At 36.3% G+C, this 20,676-nt stretch overlaps 1 protein-coding gene across 1 annotated transcript in view; it reads right to left on the bottom strand.

Moving 5' to 3' along the window:
• Positions 1-1,418: 1,418 nt before the first annotated feature.
• Positions 1,419-20,676, bottom strand: part of LOC140160245 (sodium- and chloride-dependent glycine transporter 1-like) — a 115,163-nt gene continuing 95,905 nt past the window's right edge. Inside the window, exons 7-15 of the mRNA XM_072183521.1 lie at positions 15,963-16,100; positions 14,929-15,032; positions 13,816-13,955; positions 11,251-11,363; positions 10,950-11,084; positions 9,353-9,452; positions 6,423-6,550; positions 5,744-5,908; positions 1,419-3,454 (exon numbers count right to left, since the gene is read on the bottom strand). Coding sequence (XP_072039622.1) covers positions 2,675-3,454; positions 5,744-5,908; positions 6,423-6,550; positions 9,353-9,452; positions 10,950-11,084; positions 11,251-11,363; positions 13,816-13,955; positions 14,929-15,032; positions 15,963-16,100 — 1,803 coding nt within the window. The 3' untranslated portion in view covers positions 1,419-2,674. The remainder of the gene's footprint in view (positions 3,455-5,743; positions 5,909-6,422; positions 6,551-9,352; positions 9,453-10,949; positions 11,085-11,250; positions 11,364-13,815; positions 13,956-14,928; positions 15,033-15,962; positions 16,101-20,676) is intronic.

Raw genomic sequence — 20,676 nt, 5'->3', positions numbered from 1 at the left:
TATGGATTTCAACTGGAATAGCCCATTATGTTCAGGTGGTAGCAGTCAAGTTCAAGATATCCTAAATTTTGACGGTGCCATTTACGCAAAGCTGTGTCAAATCATTAATGTGTAATATGTAACCAAACGATATTGCTTCATTCTAAATCCGCTGGAGTTGTCGAATTAACACCATTGTTAATTGGTCTCATTGGTCAGTTTGCTATATATAGTTTGGTATAGCTCCACTTTATCATGACACCGCGCTAGGTGAATGAACGTGACAGTAACGTAGCCAGAATTGTAATGGAGGGAGCAAAGTCAAATTTTCGTCCCCATTAGTCAATTTTTGTCCCATTTTTAGTAATTTTACACACACCTTACTCTTTGCCGTCCCCATTTTATCCTCGAAAGTTTTTGGAGGGGGAGGGGATCCCCCTGACTACACCCCTGGAACGTGAACGCATATGATGTCACATTATTGGTGCATTCAACAAGAGTGCCGATTGGTTATATCAGCATCACGTGACTTGCGTGTTAACGTACCGAATTCACGTTCGTTCACCTATAGAGTACTGCCCGGCTGTCATGTTCTACGTTAATCCTATCCGATTGGAATATCAAATAACATTGTTACACATCATTTCAATTTTAGTACCACCAAACCATTTGTGTAAAAGGTAAGCCTTTTAGTGAATACCGATTATCACCTCTAGGCCCACTGTCTAGACACAAGACGTTCAACGAGTGAACTAAAATACAAATCTACAGAGCAATAATGGAAGACTTTCTAATACACGCAAATAAAAGGTTAGCCTCCAAGATATAAACGTGACAAAATATTAAAATCTCTAATTATTATCTGGGTTTCTTAAAATCATGAGCCACTTAAAAAAAAAAAAAAAAATTGTAGGTGTACAGACTTGGCGAGAACATTGTCAATTGGTGGGTGGTTTATTAGGATAATGTGGATGGTTCTACAAAATGATAATTTGTGACATGAAAACAATGTTGCACATTTATATACAACTCATATACAAATCATGTATAATAACACTATACAAAATTAAAAATTTACACTGGTTTTATATAAAAACCAAATGCAAGGTACCTTGATAATAACTTACGTCATCATAATAGGCTTACGTTGATCAAAGGCTGGGTTACTTTATACACAGATCCTGGAGAGAAATCTGTGGTTTATACAAGCAACTAACCTGTATAGTAAGTCCACACCACAAAATTAGATGCCGATAACACCCCTTTTGCCTGGATTTTTTGTTAACAAAAAGGTGTAGGCGTTAAATTAAGATTATACAAAAAAAGTAGAAACTGTCACGGTTGTCTCCCTTTTACCAGTCGTATAAGCATACCAACAAAGAGGGACATTGGACTATTCCATTTAAAATACACACTACCTCTGTGGAAAACTTAACTGGGTAACTTCCATTTGAAATACTTACTCTAGTTGTGGAAGATATAGGTAAAGCCATAATACAGGAGGAGTATGGGTTTCAAAATAATTAACTCTGACCAATTACATTTGAAAAACATACTCCCCCCTATGGAAGATATTTCCAACATCTTCCACATGGATTTCAACTGGAATAGCCCATTGATTGAACATTTGATCTTTTTTTCTACATGTGAGCACCAAACAGCTTAGTCTTCGAGATCTAGCCGTGACAAAAATGTGCAGCTCAACCTATTATTTCCCCTAGTAGTAGTATTTACTCCTAGTAGAATGGTAGTTCAGTTGCTAAATTAAACCATCTGTAAGTCTGTAAGAACTGAGCAACTTATGAAGACAAAAAAAAATACGTTTTTGTAACGCCATTTTTGTACATATTTTGTGGCGTGATCCCTACAATAAAATGGCGTTACAAACTGTAAGTACTAACCCCGCCGCCATTTCCTGACCGACCTTTTGACCTAAATGCATGTATACGTTTAGAATGATTGAGGTGTTCATCCTCGTACATGTTTGTGCAAATATTACGGATTTATGACTGGACATAAAAAAAATAACGTCCATTTGTGTAACGACGATAGTTATTGAGCTTAATGTTTTTGCTAAACTTTACAGAATACAGACTGCCGTATATGAGACCTCTGATTATTTGATCTGTTCCGCTCAAAATATTACAAGCAAAGATAAAATTTTGAACGAGGATAAACGCAACTTTTCATCCTCGTTCATCGTTTTTTTGTGTGTGTAAAATCGTAAACGAGGACAAATGCACGAGGATGAATATACCTTTTCATGTTCCCATGGCTACATTCTACAATACAAATGTATAAATCGCTGTAAAGTTTCATTATAAGATCAAGAAACCACAAATATAAGAGAAACACGATCCACTCTGTGGACAACTGTCTTATAGTTGCAACACACAAACATGAATGCTACAATACATACAGACAAATTCAATCCATTTTTGACATAATGTCACAGTAATGGTCTTGTTCCTTATTATATAGAGTACCTTTCAATTGGCACATATGAGTGAAAATTCAGTACAAAATTCTCAAAAATTAAAGCACCATACATCGTGTGTTTGTTTAATTCACCATACACAAAATCTCCTACATGCACGCTTCAACATTTCAGACAATAACAACATAAATACATGGCAAGTTTAAAAAATATAAAAAGCTGCAATATACAATACATATGAGACAAGTCCTGTATGCCTTAAAGTTGCGTTTCATGTGAGGAGTATGTTAAAGTTGATGTATCGTGTGGACTGGGCTGGATCATAATCTCATCGTAATTAGGTACCTGAGTGTCCGATGAGAACATGTGCCTATCACTAGAGTACAAGTCCCTGCTTGCTGGTGTGTATGTACTTCTGTCTCTATCTGCTCTATTTGCGGTACCGTATATAGACCTTTCTGTCGTTGCGTAATTTGATCTATTTAATGGAGTTGTACTGGCGTAGGTCGCTCTATCAACCGTTGCCGTATCGTAGGCTGACCTATCAACTGTAGCATAAGTGGGTCTATCGGGTGAAGTGTATGTAGATCTATCGGTTGTAGCGTAGGTAGACCTATCGGTTGTTGCGTAAGTGGGTCTATTCCTTTCAGCAGTAGCATAAGTAGATCTATCGTTAGTCGCGCTATCATAACCAGACCTATCATACGGATCATCGTGATCTGCCATCATTTTGGATGGTGTCGGTGCGTTTGATGGATAAGTTGCCATTGACCCAGGAGTTGCCTCGTACGTCGGATGAGGCCCAATGCCTCTTGGTGGATAAGTCCCTACAGGTGATGGTTGGTTTCTACCATAGGGTGGTTGGGCGTGTGGTGGAGTTGCTGCTGCTGCTGCAAATCTATTGGTCTGAAGTGGTCGACGTTCTCTAGGTTCTGTTCGCACTATATCTTCTGTTGTACTCCGGTAGCCTAGTTCTAGACGGTGTTTTTCAGTAGCTGGACCCCAGTCAGCAGAAGGTTGGGCTGCCTTCCAAAACATCTATTGGATGAAAAAAAGAAACATTGTAATTTATAGACACATACAGGGTGCCCCCCCCAAAAAAAAAGAGGCCCCTCATTACGCCCTCTTTTTCGCCTATTTCTGAAAAGTTGATAAAATATGTTTTGGTATGTAAAGAAACCTTTAATTATTAGCTTTAATAAACCAAAACAATTATTTCAATCGGCTCACAACTTTTGAAGGTATGACCTTTTAAAGACAAGTACCCGTTTTTCACTCTGTCCACGGATAGCAAACAGAGTGGTTGGGATGGGTCATGCTGTGGAGTGGCCTGCAAGATCACCAGACCTCACACCACTTGATTTCTTCATTTGTGGCAAAATCCAAGATCTTTGCAAACGTATTACTGCTATATTTGCAAGTATCCGGCGCACAAGGTTGGTACGCAACGTAATTGATGCAATGAGGACTAGGGCTGAAACCTGTATTCGTCAAGGAGGCAACCAGATAGAGGGCAGAGCAGCACAGTAAACTCACTTCAAAAGAACTAAAGACAAACTAAACAGCCCTTTTCAGGGCTACCTTTTATTCCAAAAAGAGAAATGACTTATGTTGTCAATAAAAAGAAAGCAAGAAACAACAAAGTAAGAAACATAATAAAACAAAAAGGCATAAAACAACCGAGAAAAACATAAGTAATTGCAAGTATAGCAAAAGAAGTCCCATCCAGGCCTCGAAATAAGAAGAAAAATCCAAGGGTCCTCGACCCTTGCCTTTGAAATTTCAAGGGTCCTCGTCAATTTTCAAGGGTCCGACCCCGGACCCATACCTTTGAAATTTCAAAAGAGAGAATTAACTACGGGGATCACGGTATGTAGCTTGTAGAAAATTGAAAAGTGTACTCAGGGAGCTGGACCTATTACGTGAACCAAATGTTCCAGTGGAAACATAAAACTAGGATTTCCTGCTTTTTACGGGTCACACGGACCCGTGCCATAGGAAATTTGCGGGTCCGCGCCTACTTTCACGGGTATTTGATGCAAGGACGCGCCTTATTTCGAGCGCTGGTCCCATCCCACATCAATTTCGCCCAAATTAATGACACTTAACAAAATCCATAACCCATAAGCCCACCGGTAAAGCCCATTCCCTAAAATAAAGTTGTTATTTTAAGTTATCATCGAGGAATGTTTTTATTCATGCATGGTATATGCACTTTTCAATCTTTGAAGTAGCCAAACCTCCTCCGTGGACAGAGTGAAAAACGGATACATCTCTTTAAAAGGGCATATCTTCAAAAGTTATGAGCCGATTGAAAAAATTGTTTCGGTTTATTAAAGCTAACGGGTAAAGGCTTCTTTACATACCAACATATACTTGACCAACTTGTCCAAAATAGGAGAAAAAGAGGGCGCAATGAGGGGCCTCTTTTTTTGCGACACCCTGTAGTTGATAAAAGATACTCTTATATGTAAAGCCATAATGAATATTGATATATTGTCTTGCTCTATTAGTGCACAAATCAAAATTCAAAAATGTTCATATGCCTTTGGGATCCAATGAAATCATTTCAAACGTCAAGAAATTAGGACAATAAATATTTTCTTGAGATGTCTTCTTATGACACCTGTGTACTGAGGTCATGTTGAGCTTTGAGCTTGGGCCTCATCTACTGAATGAGTGATCCAGGCAAAAGAAGAAATAAAACAAACAAACAAACAAACTTATAAGGATGTCTAAAGTGACCCTCGACAGATGCTAAATAAAAGTGGTGGCTTATAAGCCAGGTTTTACGGTATATGTTATAAAGATTAACATTGTGGTCTAACTTCATGTTTAATTTATTGCACAGTCAAATAAATCTAATCATAGACCATGTGATAGTCTATGATCTGATACAATATCCAACTCTTACTCTAAAATCAAAATTATAACATAAAAGTAAGTATTAAAGGAGTATTTCGTGATCCTAGCATCCTCTTTTTATGACATTTTCAGTAGATATCCACGAACAAATCTTATTCCCAAAATTTCAGTTGATTCCGATTTTGTGTATTTCACTGCTCCATAGACAATGCGTTGTAATTTCGTTCTGGTATACCAGAACGAAATTCAAATTTCACGATATCTTTGCTAAACGAATTAATCTGCAAGAAATTTTTTGCACATAAACATTATGTAGCCAAAGGTTTCCAGTGATATAAAAATCTCAACTTTTTTTGACAAAAGTGGGGTGATGATGCTGTGGATCACGAAATGCCCCCTTTAAGATATTTGCTTAATAGTATAAATGGCATTAACATTTGAGGTATATCAGACATGACTTACCTCAGTAAAGTATGAGTGTGAATTTCTAAACTGACAGAGCTGATATATAATGACGATAATAACGCACAGAATTATGGGTACAATTCCTATGAGGATGAAGACAAGTGCCAACCATACTGGCATCTTCTCTATGTCTAGGTAACCGATGTAGAATAATACCCAAAACTGGAAAGAAAAATAATCATATGGATCAGTCTCTGGTTCAAACATATTCAACACAATACTGAAAAAATCATTAATTCGCGACTACCAGTATGATCACCATAACATCAGGTAGCCGATGATTTTGATCTAAAGATCTCTTACATTTTGGATGTAAGTAAATTCACCTTGTTCTCAACATATTTAAATGAATGATTTACATCGTAAGGTCTCTGCGGGTATGAAAACAGTTTTCTTCTTTGTTTTATCATTCTAGACGTGATGTGACAGAAATGTTGTTTTCTTATGATTCCCACTGCATTTGCATCATTCATATATTAAATTCGTTTTTTAAAAAGGATTTTAAAATGCTATGTTTCTTCCAATATTCTCTTATAGCTGCGGTCGTGGGTTTGAGAATACAATGTAAACACAATAACAAATAACAACATCACAATAACTCTAATGTTTGGTTTGATCCTGCTCATGATTACAAAACTGATTATATCTGTATCTCTATCTGTGTAATGCTACTTACCCCTGTCACGAGTGGGATGAAAACTGCCCAGACAATCATGAACAAAATTTGACCACACCCACTGAAGCTGCCCGTCATGGAGCGAATTTCTTGTGGAAATTTGAGAATTCGTAGCTTTGGTATAGAACCTATGAATAACACAGACAACAACAACAAAAGATTATTACTTGTAAATAAAGTACAAATAGACGTATTTTTGTAATCAATGTATTGCATTCTTATATATCTCTAAGACATTCTTCTTGACAGTCCAGAGATGTATACAGCAGTGGGTGAACAGAATTTAGTGTAAGGACAAATAAGACGTATTTTTGTAATCACTGTATTGCATCCTTATATTTCTCTAAGACATTCTTCTTGACAGTCCAGAGATGTGTACAGCAGTGGGTGAACAGAGTTTAGTGTAAGGACAAATAAGATGTATTTTTGTAATCACTGTATTGCATCCTTATATTTCTCTAAGACATTCTTCTTGACAGTCCAGAGATGTGTACAGCAGTGGGTGAACAGAGTTTAGTGTAAGGACAAATAAGATGTATTTTTGTAATCACTGTATTGCATCCTTATATTTCTCTAAGACATTCTTCTTGACAGTCCAGAGATGTATGCAGCAGTGGATGGACAGAATTTAGTGTAAGGACAAATAAGATGTATTTTTGTAATCACTGTATTGCATCCTTATATTTCTCTAAGACATTCTACTTGACAGTCCAGAGATACGTACAGCAGTGGATGAACAGAGTTTAATGTAAGGACAAATGTGGTGTGATCAAGCAAAATCAGTCTGAAGTCGGGCATATTCAATTTTCGGTTTTTTACATGATTGTATAAAGCATTTGAAAAGTTACATTTTGCAGAAACCTCATTGAAATTAAACAAATCTTTCCAAAACAATATATAACAAAAGAAATGATTGTCTTTGTTTGGCTCGATATCTGAATCACCGTATTGCATCGCTATATTTCTTTAAGACATTCTACTTGACAGTCCAGAGATATGTACAGCAGTGGGTGAACAGTGTTTAGTGTAAGGACAAATAAGACGTATTTTTGCAATCACTGTATTGCATTCTTATATTTCTCTAAGACATTCTTCTTGACAGTCCAGAGATGTGTATAGCAGTGGGTGAACAGAGTTTAGTGCAAGGACAAATAAGATGTATTTTTGTAATCACCGTATTGCATTCTTATATTTTTGAAGACAGTCCAGAGATATGTACAGCAGTGGGCGAACAGAATTGAGTGCAAGGACAAATAAGATGTATTTTTGCAATCACTGTATTGTATTCTTATATTTCTCTAAGACATTCTACTTGACAGTCCAGAGATATGTACAGCAGTGGGTGAACAGAGTTTAGTGTAAGGACAAATAAGATGTATTTTTGCAATCACGGTAATGCATTCTTATATTTCTCTAAGACAATCTACTTGACAGTCCAGAGATGTGTAAGCAGTGGGTGAACAGAATTTAGTGTAAGGACAAATAAGATGTATTTTTGTAATCACTGTATTGCATTCTTATATTTCTCTAAGACATTCTTCTTGACAGTCCAGAGATATGTACAGCAGTGGGTGAACAGAATTTAGTGTAAGGACAAATAAGATGTATTTTTGTAATCACGGTAATGCATTCTTATATTTCTCTAAGACAATCTACTTGACAGTCCAGAGATGTGTAAGCAGTGGGTGAACAGTGTTTAGTGTAAGGACAAATAAGATGTATTTTTGTAATCACTGTATTGCATTCTTATATTTCTCTAAGACATTCTTCTTGACAGTCCAGAGATATGTACAGCAGTGGGTGAACAGAATTTAGTGTAAGGACAAATAAGATGTATTTTTGTAATCACTGTATTGCATTCTTATATTTCTCTAAGACATTCTTCTTGACAGTCCAGAGATGTGTACAGCAGTGGGTGAACAGAGTTTAGTGTAAGGACAAATAAGATGTATTTTTGCAATCACCGTATTGCATCGTTATATTTTTGTAAGACATTCTTCTTGACAGTCCAGAGATGTGTACAGCAGTGAGTGAACAGAGTTTAGTGTAAGGACAAATAAGATGTATTTTTGCAATCACCGTATTGCATCGTTATATTTCTCTAACACATTCTTCTTGACAGTCCAGAGATGTATACAGCAGTGGGTGAAAAGAGTTTAGTGTAAGGACAAATAAGATGTATTTTTGCAATCACCGTATTGCATTCTTATATTTCTCTAAGACATTCTTCTTGACAGTCCAGAGATGTATACAGCAGTGGGTGAACAAAGTTTAGTGTAAGGACAAATAAGATGTATTTTTGCAATCACCGTATTGCATCGTTATATTTTGTAAGACATTCTTCTTGACAGTCCAGAGATGTGTACAGCAGTGAGTGAACAGAGTTTAGTGTAAGGACAAATAAGATGTATTTTTGTAATCACCGTATTGAATTCTTATATTTCTCTAAGACATTCTTTTGACAGTCCGGAGATGTGTACAGCAGTGGGTGAACAGAGTTTAGTGTAAGGACAAATAAGACGTATTTTTGCAATCACTGTATTGCATTCTTATATTTCTCTAAGACATTCTTCTTGACAGTCCAGAGATATGTACAGCATTGGGTGAACAGAGTTTAGTGTAAGGACAAATAGATGTATTTTTGCAATCACCGTATTGCATTCTTATATTTTTGAAGACATTCTTCTTGAGAGTACAGAGATATGTACAGCAGTGGGTGAACAGAGTTTAGTGTAAGGACACACCAGAGGAATATCGTTGTACTTTTATCGCATCTTTTCGTAAGTATTTCGGGGATTGTGGAAATTTTTAAAAAGCAAGGGATTTCAAATAAACTAAAAATGTATAATTTATCGATTATTGTATACACAAGAAATAATTTGAGCTTTGCTTTGTTTGGCTAGGCAGCAAAAACAAAAAATCACACTTACCATACACCCATATGACGAGAACAGGAAGAGAAAACAAGGCAATGAAGAATGGTATTTTAAATGTGTACTCCTCCAATGCTTGGGCTATGTAAAAACCAGCCTAGAAATATAATATTTAAAAGAAGAAAGCATTGTTTAAGGAAATTAAGATGTTCTCTTTTTTATATATACTGCGCCAATAAAGTATCCTTACACTTAGAAAAATAATCACAATTTCCAAAGTGAACAATATTGGGGTAAATTTGTTTTTGTAATAGATGCACTATGTAATCCTGTACATTATGACACCACATTGAAACCAATGTGACTTCAAGAAGCAAAGTTACAAGCATTTGATTAGACGAATGTACAGTTTTAAAAGTGACAAACTGGCCTATTCAAAACTACACAGACTAGACATCTGGTTTAAAAGTGGTGAATGGCTAATTTATGCGTTTGGCTTTAATTGAAAAACAAAAGGAACAAAAGAAAACTGAAACAAAAGAACTGACAAATAAAATGAAAGTTATGAAAAGTACAGAGAAGTAAAAACTGAAATAAAAACTGCTTTAAATAACGCTTCATTGAAGAAACTGTGTTGTCTCTTTGTTGCGCTTGTTGGAATCTTTTTGCGCCTTGTATAGGCCTGTTTGTCACTTTTAAAACTGGACCTTCATCTATTCAATTGCTTGTAACTTTACTTCTTGAGGTCACATTGGATTCAATGTAGTGCCGTAATGTGCATGATTAGCTATTGCATCTATTAAAAAAACAAATTTACCCCAATATTGTTCAGTTTTGAAATTGTGATTATTTTTCCAAGTGTAAGGATACTTTATTGGCGCAGTATATATTATAGTATGCATTGTGTTTATCTATTGTTTGCCTTATGTTTTGTAAAACGCACTGGTTCCGTAGGTATCTAACTGGTCGTACCCAAATTACTTGTATTAATGATGTTAACTCAAAATTTAATGAAATAACATCAGGTGTACCACAAGGGTCTATTATTGGGCCGTCAGATTTTAACGTGCATATTAATGACCTACCTTAGTGTCTCAAATACTGTCAGATATGTACATAGATGACATTGTTTTATTCTGCTCTGGTAAATCTAAGATTGAAATTACTGAAAAATTCAATGAGGATCTAATCTAAATCGTGTAAAGGAATAGCGCAAAACAACATCAAGCTCAATCTAAGAGTACACAATAACAAGCATTCCCTGTTTATTACCGCGTATTGTGTGAAATGTTACTATTTTTAGTTTTATTTTATTTATTATTTAACCAGTGTGACTCATTCAATGCCAGTTCTCCCAAGGTGCCAAGGGCTGATTGTATAGACAGCCAAGTGGTACCCTGATTGGAACTTGCAGCGCCAGATATCTTTGTCATTCACTGCATCTGCCCCGCAATTCAAATGCAGAGATAGCGGATGGAGAGAGCGCATTATGTATTTGGACCAGATGACCAGAGGAGTATCATATATACAATGAAATTATGAGTCGCTAAAAGATTTGTATTAATAGATATGTTATGTTTGGCGTGACTATTATTATGTATGTCTGTATGTCTGCCATACCCAATCCAATGACATCTATTTTCTTTGGTCATACCTGAGTAGTAAGTGGAAGTCCTAGCAGAAAACATATGACGCTTACTGGGACGAAGAAGAGAATTGCAAACACCCATGAGTGAGGTAACCGAAAGGCATCCATAAGCGATACTGAAATTGCTTGCACATAAAATACCTGCGGTAATAAAAAAAAAAAGGAGGAAAATTTGTTATCAACATCAATATCATCATCAATATCAAAATCAACATCGTCATCATGCATCTAAGTTTACATTTGCTACAAAATATTTCACAATAAAGAAAAAAATAAATACAATGAGATGATTTTGATGTCTACTTACTGATCTGCAGATTCCCATGTTGTACATAAATGCGAAGAAAACTAGACACCATATTGGTGCCCATTCTAATGAAGCTAATGCATCTGGCATACTAACAAAACTAAATTCAACACCTGTGTAAATAACAAGAAACACACGATTTAGTCACAAAAATATCTAAAAATGCAACCAATTGGAGCATAATGCTGCGAAAGAAATATCATAGTTACGAAATGCAAGGGACTGCAATCCCACAAGCTCAAACGTGTTATTTTTGTAATAGTATATAGCTGTATATATAGAACTGTGCACTCTCAATCTCTGGTTTAATTAGGTTTCTATATCACAAACCTAGTAATGTGCTTTGTCTATAAAGTGGAAAATAAGCATGAAAACCTTTTATGATTTGTCAAACATTTAGCCACAGGCTGATATTTCAAAAATAGATGGAAATATTACACACATCATATCGCAAAATTTGCTTCGTGCGGTTAACTTCTACGTTTTAGCTTGCAAGTTTAGTAGAATACGCTCACAGAATTATTAACAGCCTTTTCCCCACCAACAAAAACATTTTTGAAATGACCCTCAGGGCTCTCTTTGAAATAATTTCTTGGATATACTTGGATATTTATGAACTATTATATCCTGTTATCATGAACACATCAAACATTAAACTACGAACATTAAATTAAACTACATGTATCATAAAGGTTTCGGGGATCAAATAAACATTTTCTGGGTAGACCTTTCAATAAACATAAAAACAAAGATACAAACATCTCTGTAACATAATCATAAGTGTTATTGTTCAGAAAGTTCCATATCCACAGGTGTTGTTCAGATATTGCCCACACGATAATATGCACTCCAGGTTTATGAGTCAGCAGTTACCTTCATAAAGGGATTTCCTCAGAGACTGAAATGTGAGTGTATATATAACGACGGCAGCTATTATGTATAATACATGAACATGCCTGAACAAAAGCCCAAACGAAAACGGTAACCTTTTAATTCTACATATCTTTATTACATTCATGCAGGCTTTCGGTCATTATCACTGAAGAAGGGGTCGTTATTTGGCTTAGGAGAGGAAGATTATGTCTTAATTCTTTCATTTACACGTAAGTTTTGTTTAGTATAGTACAATGCAGTGGTGTCACATTGTTACTAAAAGGGAAGCTCTTCAAATCAACACTAATATAATGTTCAAAACATATATTGTTTTAAGGGCTATGGTTCCCCCACCCAACTATGATATCATAGAAGTTCACTAACCCAGTAATCTGAACGAGACCAAAAATACAGGTGGGGACTTGATCAAAGTCTCAATTAACTACTCAATTAATTGCAAGTACAGAATCTGACGTGATGTTTGCTTAAACGTAATATAATATACGTGCAACAGACGGTTGTTACCCAACCAGCCATGGTATGTCTTGGGTTTAACAATCATGATATTAATATAAAACGGTCTTAGTACTGAATAATGCCACGGAGGTAGCACTAATAACTGTTGATGATGAAGTCCTTTCATTTCTGTCTAACAGAATCTCGGTTTGCATTTTGTCAGTTTATATCCCAGTGTTAGATTGAAACATGAGTTTTGTTTTATATTGCTTCTCGAAAACTGTAACATACTCGAACATGCCTGAACAAAGCCCACACGAAATCGGTACCCCCTTAAATTCAACAACTCAGTGTATAACATTCATGACTGCAAGCTCCAGGTCATTATCGCTGAAGAAGGAGTCGTTTATTTGCCTTAGGCGTGGAGGATTAAGTCCTATCTCTTTCTTTTACACCTAAGTTTGTTATATGTCAATCCCCGTGTCAATCGCAATAATACGATATAACAGTATCACATTGCAACACTTTCCAAAAGGGGAGATCTGCAAACCACAGATATATAATATTTGTCCTCTTGGCGAGTCAGTGACGTCAGTGCGAATTTTACTCGCCACAGCTTCAAATCGTGATCGTTCGTTTCAAGCGCTGACGGACCCATCCACACACGCGTTTTGCCGCATTGATGCGAGTGCAAAACACCTTCCTGAACGCGTTGACGTCAGTGACTCGCTCTGACTTTACATGGCTATATTAAAGACCCATTCAGTGAAATGAAAATTGTTTATAAATTGCTTAAAAGTGAAGGATAAGTCATTCAAATTGTCATTTGGTATTTTTGAAATGACAAATTTGGGAAAAAACAAAGAAAACAGCAGTACTGACGAAGTTGAGCTACATTCAAATGCATGTAGCTAATTTAGATACTGTCAGTAACTCAGTATCTAAATTACAGATTCGTGTAAAATGTCTTATTTTGTCTTAAATACATGGCTTTCGGATGAACTACTTGCAGGCTATGTTAGCACATCTATGACAATGACAAAGGTACCAACATCTGAATTTTGATGATTTTTACGATCATCCGGATGAGCAAATCACTGAATGGGCCTTTAAATTAGGAGGTGGAGTGGAAATGGATCATACTAGAAGCCGGACAGAGTATCGTACAAAATGTTACTATGTAACTAAACGACGTATTAGCCAAATGTTGCGTACATACTGATAGTATTGTGTTACCTTGTGTGACGGCTGCTCTAATCTGTTCCACGCCGCTACCTTGTTTTACTACTACAACTAAGTACCCGAAGAACATAGCGAAACATAATACAGATATGACATGAAGTATGAAAGTGACGAATGTAACAGTCAGTGCGTCTCTGTAATTAGAAAATGGAAACGAGATCGTTAGTATCAAAGAAAGTAACGAGATCGTTAGTATCAAACAAAGTAGGTTGGTTGGGCGTAACAATTACAAGTTTTAATCTTACTTGCGAGAGAGGGTTTTTGTTTTAAACCGATTTCAGCTTCAACACTAAAATGGTAAGGAATATGAGTGTAGTATTACTAGTGCTTTTAGCTTAGCGACAATGTGATGATATAATATGCTTTTGAGTAAGAGCTACAAAGCACCATATTGGGGTTTTTTTCAGTTGTCAAAACTTGCTCAACTTAATTAAAAAAACAAAAAGCGAAAGAAAGATTTTGAATTTTTTCAATACAGTCAGTCGCCCACAAATGGCAGAAGCATAAAACACATTCTTCAATTATTTAATCTCTAGAATCGACAGTTAAATGCTATTCTTAATATGTGCATATTTGTGAGAAAAAAAACGAGTTGGCCTTTAAAGTGTTTTTAATTAATTTGTTTTAGGTTTTGGCATCCCTGAAATAGACTCATCTAAAATCTGTTTAAAATTGAATTTGTGAAGCTTTTTGCTTTCACTGATGTACACTACTGCTGGTATTATCGTAAACATATGATTAGCCTCATTTACTGTCAAAATAGAGTGGTATAAGATCAATATTGGGCGTGGATGATTAATTTATTTTTATCTCTAAAATGCTAAAAGCAAGTGAAATGTAATAGAACGTATAAATTTAAAAGAGCTAAATTTGTCTAAATATATATAAGTATACATTGATGGACAAAAAGTACATCAATTTGTGTTTCTCCAAATTGCATTTTTGGTGTTTATGGCTTTCCGTGTTACAAGCTACACATAAAAATGCCAAAGTGTCTTTAAATTCCGAACCACGCGGTTGTTTTAGTGCATACACTTTTAAGAGCACTTGTCTCAAAAGTAAATTTTCATTTACAAGACAAAGAAATTTAATTAAAACAATACTCACGTTATGCAGTTATTACGAAATCTATTATGACTAGCAATTGAAAGAATTACACCACTACCCGACATAAACGTCCATATAACAATATGGAAAGCATCCTGCCAGAACTGTTAAAACAAACATAAGAAATATCAAATTTCATAATAACATATTCAGGTAACATCTTACATGTCTTATGACATTAATGATACTCTACTCTCCTACAGAGTAGCATTCTGGCAATTTAGAGATCATAATTATACATACGTCGTAGAGCCATTAAAAAGGTTTTTAGTTTTAGATAAGCAGAATATAGTATTTTCAACATAACAGTTTTGCAACTTGAAATTTCATTTTTGTTTTCATCTGTCAGCATTGCTCACATTCTGACCTTTAATTTCATCATTTCTTTCCGAGAATAATTGAAGTAACGGCGATCTAGAGCCATGGATTAGCAGTTAACATAGTAACAAGTGGGTAAGATGATGAGGCTTAGGTAGAGTTAGAGCCAGACCACGAGACGAAGGCTTTCCTGTTGCCTGACCTATATTATGTGTATATAATATGGTACAAGTGTGCCAGTGTGCTCTACAGAGACATCTCCAAATGTGTTTAGATGTATTAATATCAACAAGTGAGCTGGCATAACCAGATCAGGTAAATGATTTGGTAAAACATTCAACGTGCAATTCCCCCATCAAGTGTTAAGTCTGTGCCGGGGACAGGGTCTGATGTTACAAATGTTTAACGGTTCATGTCATTGCTTACTAAATGTAATAAATTATGCTAAGAATCCTAAAAAGACCTGTTCAGTTACGTGATTTCCTTTATCTTTAACACCTATTAAATACTTTCTACTGTAATAGATGTTTGGCATTTCCATAAAACAGTTGCAATTACGTGAAGCAAATACAATTAGCCGGAATGAGCACCACCCTAACACGTAACGAGAACATTAGCTAGGTAACAAAACTGCGAGTAAACTGCGTTAAACCATCAAAAATATAATGTTGCGAGAGAACATTATACTTTCTTGAATTGCGTGCTTGAATACTTACTTGAAAAGTTAAAGCCTTGTTTAGGTCTGGGTAAAGGCAGGCCATGATTCCATCAACAGCCGCTGGATTGTCAATGGCACCTTGAGCGATCAGAGGGATAAGTAGAAGTACGGGGGTAGGCATCAAAACATACGCTAACTGTAATGGAAGGATAAAAAAAGTAAAGCAAAGTCATAATACTCAGAGGGGAACATAATCTTACGTCGTCATGGTTTATTTGTCAAAGGGACGAATACCAGAGTACTATAAACCGCGCCATTGAATCTGTCTGTGAAGCGACAATGCCAAACATCGTCGCCATCATAAAGGCCTACAGATTCATCGGTTGGTAAATACTAAGGGCAATTTATACCATATGCCGACATTCATTATATCATAGGAAACAAAAACCCTAAATCAATTGTATCACAGGAAAAAAACCCCTAAATACACACCAGAAGAACAAACATTAATGCCAACACAACCACCTATGAAGATAAACCAATGCAACTGCATGCAACAAAATCCTATCATATCAGCGGTATTACAATGTAAAGGCGCAGTGATTTTTAGTGCGCAAGGCACAGATACAACGCCTATCGACAGTCTAATTCGGTTATATAAATGCGCTTTTATAAATGCGCACGTGACCACCTCCGCGCTGCCATAACAGCTTATAGACAGTAAGTCTCGAAGTGACCTTCTACATAGCGGGTGGTCTTTCTATACATTTGAATGCAAAGGCCGAACAACATGAGACTACTGTGCAGCAAAAGTGTCTATTTTGTTCAACTTTGTGATTATATTGTAAACGTTTACGTCGTTGAATATTTTTTTCCGTCGTCAAATACTTTCAAAATGTTGTTTTTGATAACATATTACAAATTCGGAATTGCAAAATGTGTAATTATTTTGCAATTCAATTAATACTTAAATTTGATGATATTTATCAACAGAGTTCCTATCCCTTTCTGTATAGTGGTCAATGCATGAGGATTTGGTCACGCTTGCTGGTCTTGGTTTGTCGTGCCCATGTGTCACGTGCGCATTTATAAAAGCGCATTTATATATATAACCGAAGTACACTGATAAACGTTGATCCACAAGCCTCAGCCTTTACAGGTTGTTGCTGACCACTACGGCCCCATATCATTCCATATAACCATTACACAACAGCTCAGGGACTTTTCAGCTTACGAGCGCACACCCTAGACATTCCACAACAGCCAGGATCGGCTCACCGAGTTTTGTACTGGATAACGAGACCATTTTAAAAGTTTCTATTCCAGGGGAATTTCATTTTTTCACGAGAGCGTACTAAACTACCGCTGGGGTTCGAACCCGCAACGTATTGCATCATAGCCGAACGCCTTATCGATTGCGCTAACTTAACTGTTATTCTGATATATTTTGATTTTTGGGTGTTTGCTGAAGCATTCTGGGTTTACAGTTCAAATTTGGCATGCTGTAAATGGACGTGTTACACTTATTAGTCTATGGTTACACTATCTAATAATACCGTAGAAATTCGTTAACAAGCATAATGTTTTTTATTTTTAGGGTAGTCTGTTAAACCGTTTCATTTTTTTCCTTTTAATATATAGTTTTTACGGTAGCCTATTCTGTGTCTCTCCAGTCAAATAAATAGCATTACCAATATCATGACAGTGTTACTGTAGGAGCTCTGTAGTGAGAGGAAAAGATGTGATGAATAAGGCATCATTTCATATTAAATCAAAAGACATCTAAAACTATACTCGAATTACTGTTTCAAACTCGAATCATGTTTACAATGCAGTAAAACGTTTAAATATTGAAGCTATCTGCAAGGTTCGTACCTAAACCATCGCATTTCATTGGAAGAGAGACACCATACAAGTTGATCGATTTGCTTTTCCCGATTGTATACGATACAAGCCTTTCCTGACGAATTCTCAATTGCAACAAGGTAACATTAAACCATTGCTTTACGCATTCTGCTCATGTTATTGCATGTATGTTCTGTGTTCTCACAGTGGGTACTACATGAGAGAGCTGATCCACAATAATGTGCATCAATGTAGTGCATATCCGTCGTCTGCAGTCTCTCCAACCACCGAGCACACCTATTAATACTCAATGGTGTACCGCGCAACATTTTTTATTGCGTCTTGTAATGCAGTGCTAAAAGGCGAGCGTCTACGCTTGCATGACGCAGGATATGACGTGCATTTACGCGTTTTAGTTGAATTCATATATCGTAATAACTCGCTTATATACTGCGTGAAATTTACGCGAGGTAGACGGTCCCAAAGCGTGGCATTTCCAAGCATTTGAAAGTACTACATTGATACAATGCGGATTGAATTTCCCGTGTAGATTATCACTTTATGTTCCTACAGTTAGTTGCGTAGAATCGCTGTGGGCTTTTCGGTATCAAAATTTGTAATGGGAAAAACCTGTCTGAATGCAAATATTCTGTTTTCCCCAATTTATATAATTTTAGATCAGAAATCCCATAAAATATGTTCCGTTAAATCATTATAGTGGGTGTCAAATTCCCTTCAATTTTGAACAATACACTTCATTACAGATTTTGAATGTAATTTTATGGCCGATAGGGTGAGAACTGAATGACAGTTTTCCCGTGGCAAAACGTATTAGTTTCTAGCTATTGCAACAATTGCATAACCTGTGACTGTAAATGAAGGTGTGAAAGTAAATTATCTCCTGCGTTCTCAGTAGTACAGTGTCAGCATTGGTAAGATCGGCAAAATTGTAATTACACGTCAAAATTTGTAATATTGTACCCTCTCACATTGATGAGATATGTAAATAAGAAGACAGGCATTGACACACTAATGGCACACTTATTCTTGGATACAAACCGATTGTTAAATTGCAAAATTCGTGACACGCGACGAACCTGGCACGGAATATAGTCTCTCTTATCTCAAACGAGCAAATCATACAACAGACTTATACACTGCTTCAGGTATAATAATCTGAATCAACTGTGTTATGAATACTAATCAATTAATTGCCGTGATTATGGCAGCTATAATTGTAGGGGCAATTCAAAGTCATGTATAGTAAACATTACCTATTTTATGAATCAATATGGAACGAAAAATCATGAAATGATCTTCCGTATCTGAACCATAAAAGGTGTAAAAATCGGTATCCATCAATTTTCAGCGATTTATTTGGATAAGACTACCATATTCAAAAGTACATTACATCTTCCCAAGCCTTGACAGTACAACAAAGTTCTAAAAATTCAAATAACTGGACCATTTCAAACGTTTGCATCTGGCAGGTTTTTGATTACACCGGCAACCCGCGACTTACTGGGGGTGGTACCAAGCATTTAAGATGAATTAATACTCCATCGCTGAGCGACGAGCGATTGGTATTTGACCACTGAGGTAGCGCGCTTTTCCTGACGCAACAAAAAGCGCTCTACTTCATTGGCTAAAATTCAATCACTATCGCTCAGCGATGTAGTATAAATTCAGCATTATTATATATTCTCGGTGTATACAATGCTCAAATAAGCGCCCAAAATATGACTCGATCCTTTGCACTCCATTTTGCGAACATTAAAGCCATATTATAACATTTGCTGAGGAGAACGCCCTCAAAAAAAATTAAATTCTGTTTTTTACACGATTGTAATGTACTTTAGTCAATAAAGATACTCTGCAAAAATCAAGACTTTAGGTGCTGTAGTTTGGTCAAAATCCGAGATTTTGAATAAAACGGAGGAACCGTCGTTTTATTATTACAATGGAAATGCGGCGTGCGGGCGGGACACAAACACCCCCCCCCACACACACACCAGAGGGTCGTACCGTATTACAACCGCTGGAGTAACATGCATTGGCGCTAGTAGTAAAAATTCCAATTTTCTTTGCTTTACCTCACTTGTTCGGCTTAAAATTAAAAGGGGACATATCTGACAGTAAAAGCTAACATTTTATGGAAAATGAATACTGATCTATTTTTACAGAAATGTTATAATATGGCTTTAAGTTGACCTACCACCATAACCGGTACGGGATAGAGTGGTTAATCAAACTTGAAGGGTTAGGTAGTGGGTTGTTGAGCCCCAGCGATAGTTGCCCTTACAAAAATAGTTTAGGTAATTATAACGAGATTTAAATTGATGAATGTTTTCAGTCATCCAGTTGTAGTATACGAAGTCGGGAATGAAATCAAAATACATGAAATACTGGACTTACTATTTTTTAGCAAAGCTACGTTGCGTGTGATACCATCACACTTCATCAGACAACTGATTTATTTCCAAACTTCATATAACGAGATTTCATATAAACTGCTCAAATAAAGAAAGTCCGCAGTCATGTAACCAGTTCTACACCAAAACCTGATCTTGTTATGAAAATTTGATTGATACGGTTGTGTGCAGAATCTTGTTATCTCTAATTTGATACCAAATTTGATACCAAACACTCAAAAGTGACAAAGACTGATACCAGTTTATGGCATTTGGTGCATTTTCAAAAGTTGCAAATCAAAACGATAACGCGGTCGAAATTGCTTAGCGTGGCAATGTGGTCAATCTTGCTTGCCCACGATGAACCCATGTCGACTATCCCAAGTGCGCGCTTTATTCAATTGTTAATTTAAAACGCATGGATTGCTACAGTGCTTTACTGATGAATACTAGGGCACGATGCGATCGATATGACCTAGCGGTTGTTTCGGGCTATGTCAATGGTCGCGCTGTGCC

This window comes from Amphiura filiformis, chromosome 9 (assembly GCF_039555335.1).
Source record: "Amphiura filiformis chromosome 9, Afil_fr2py, whole genome shotgun sequence".
Classification (NCBI taxonomy): domain Eukaryota; kingdom Metazoa; phylum Echinodermata; class Ophiuroidea; order Amphilepidida; family Amphiuridae; genus Amphiura; species Amphiura filiformis.
The sequence above is the reverse complement of the archived record's forward strand: the minus strand, read 5'-3'. Positions and strand labels throughout refer to the sequence as shown.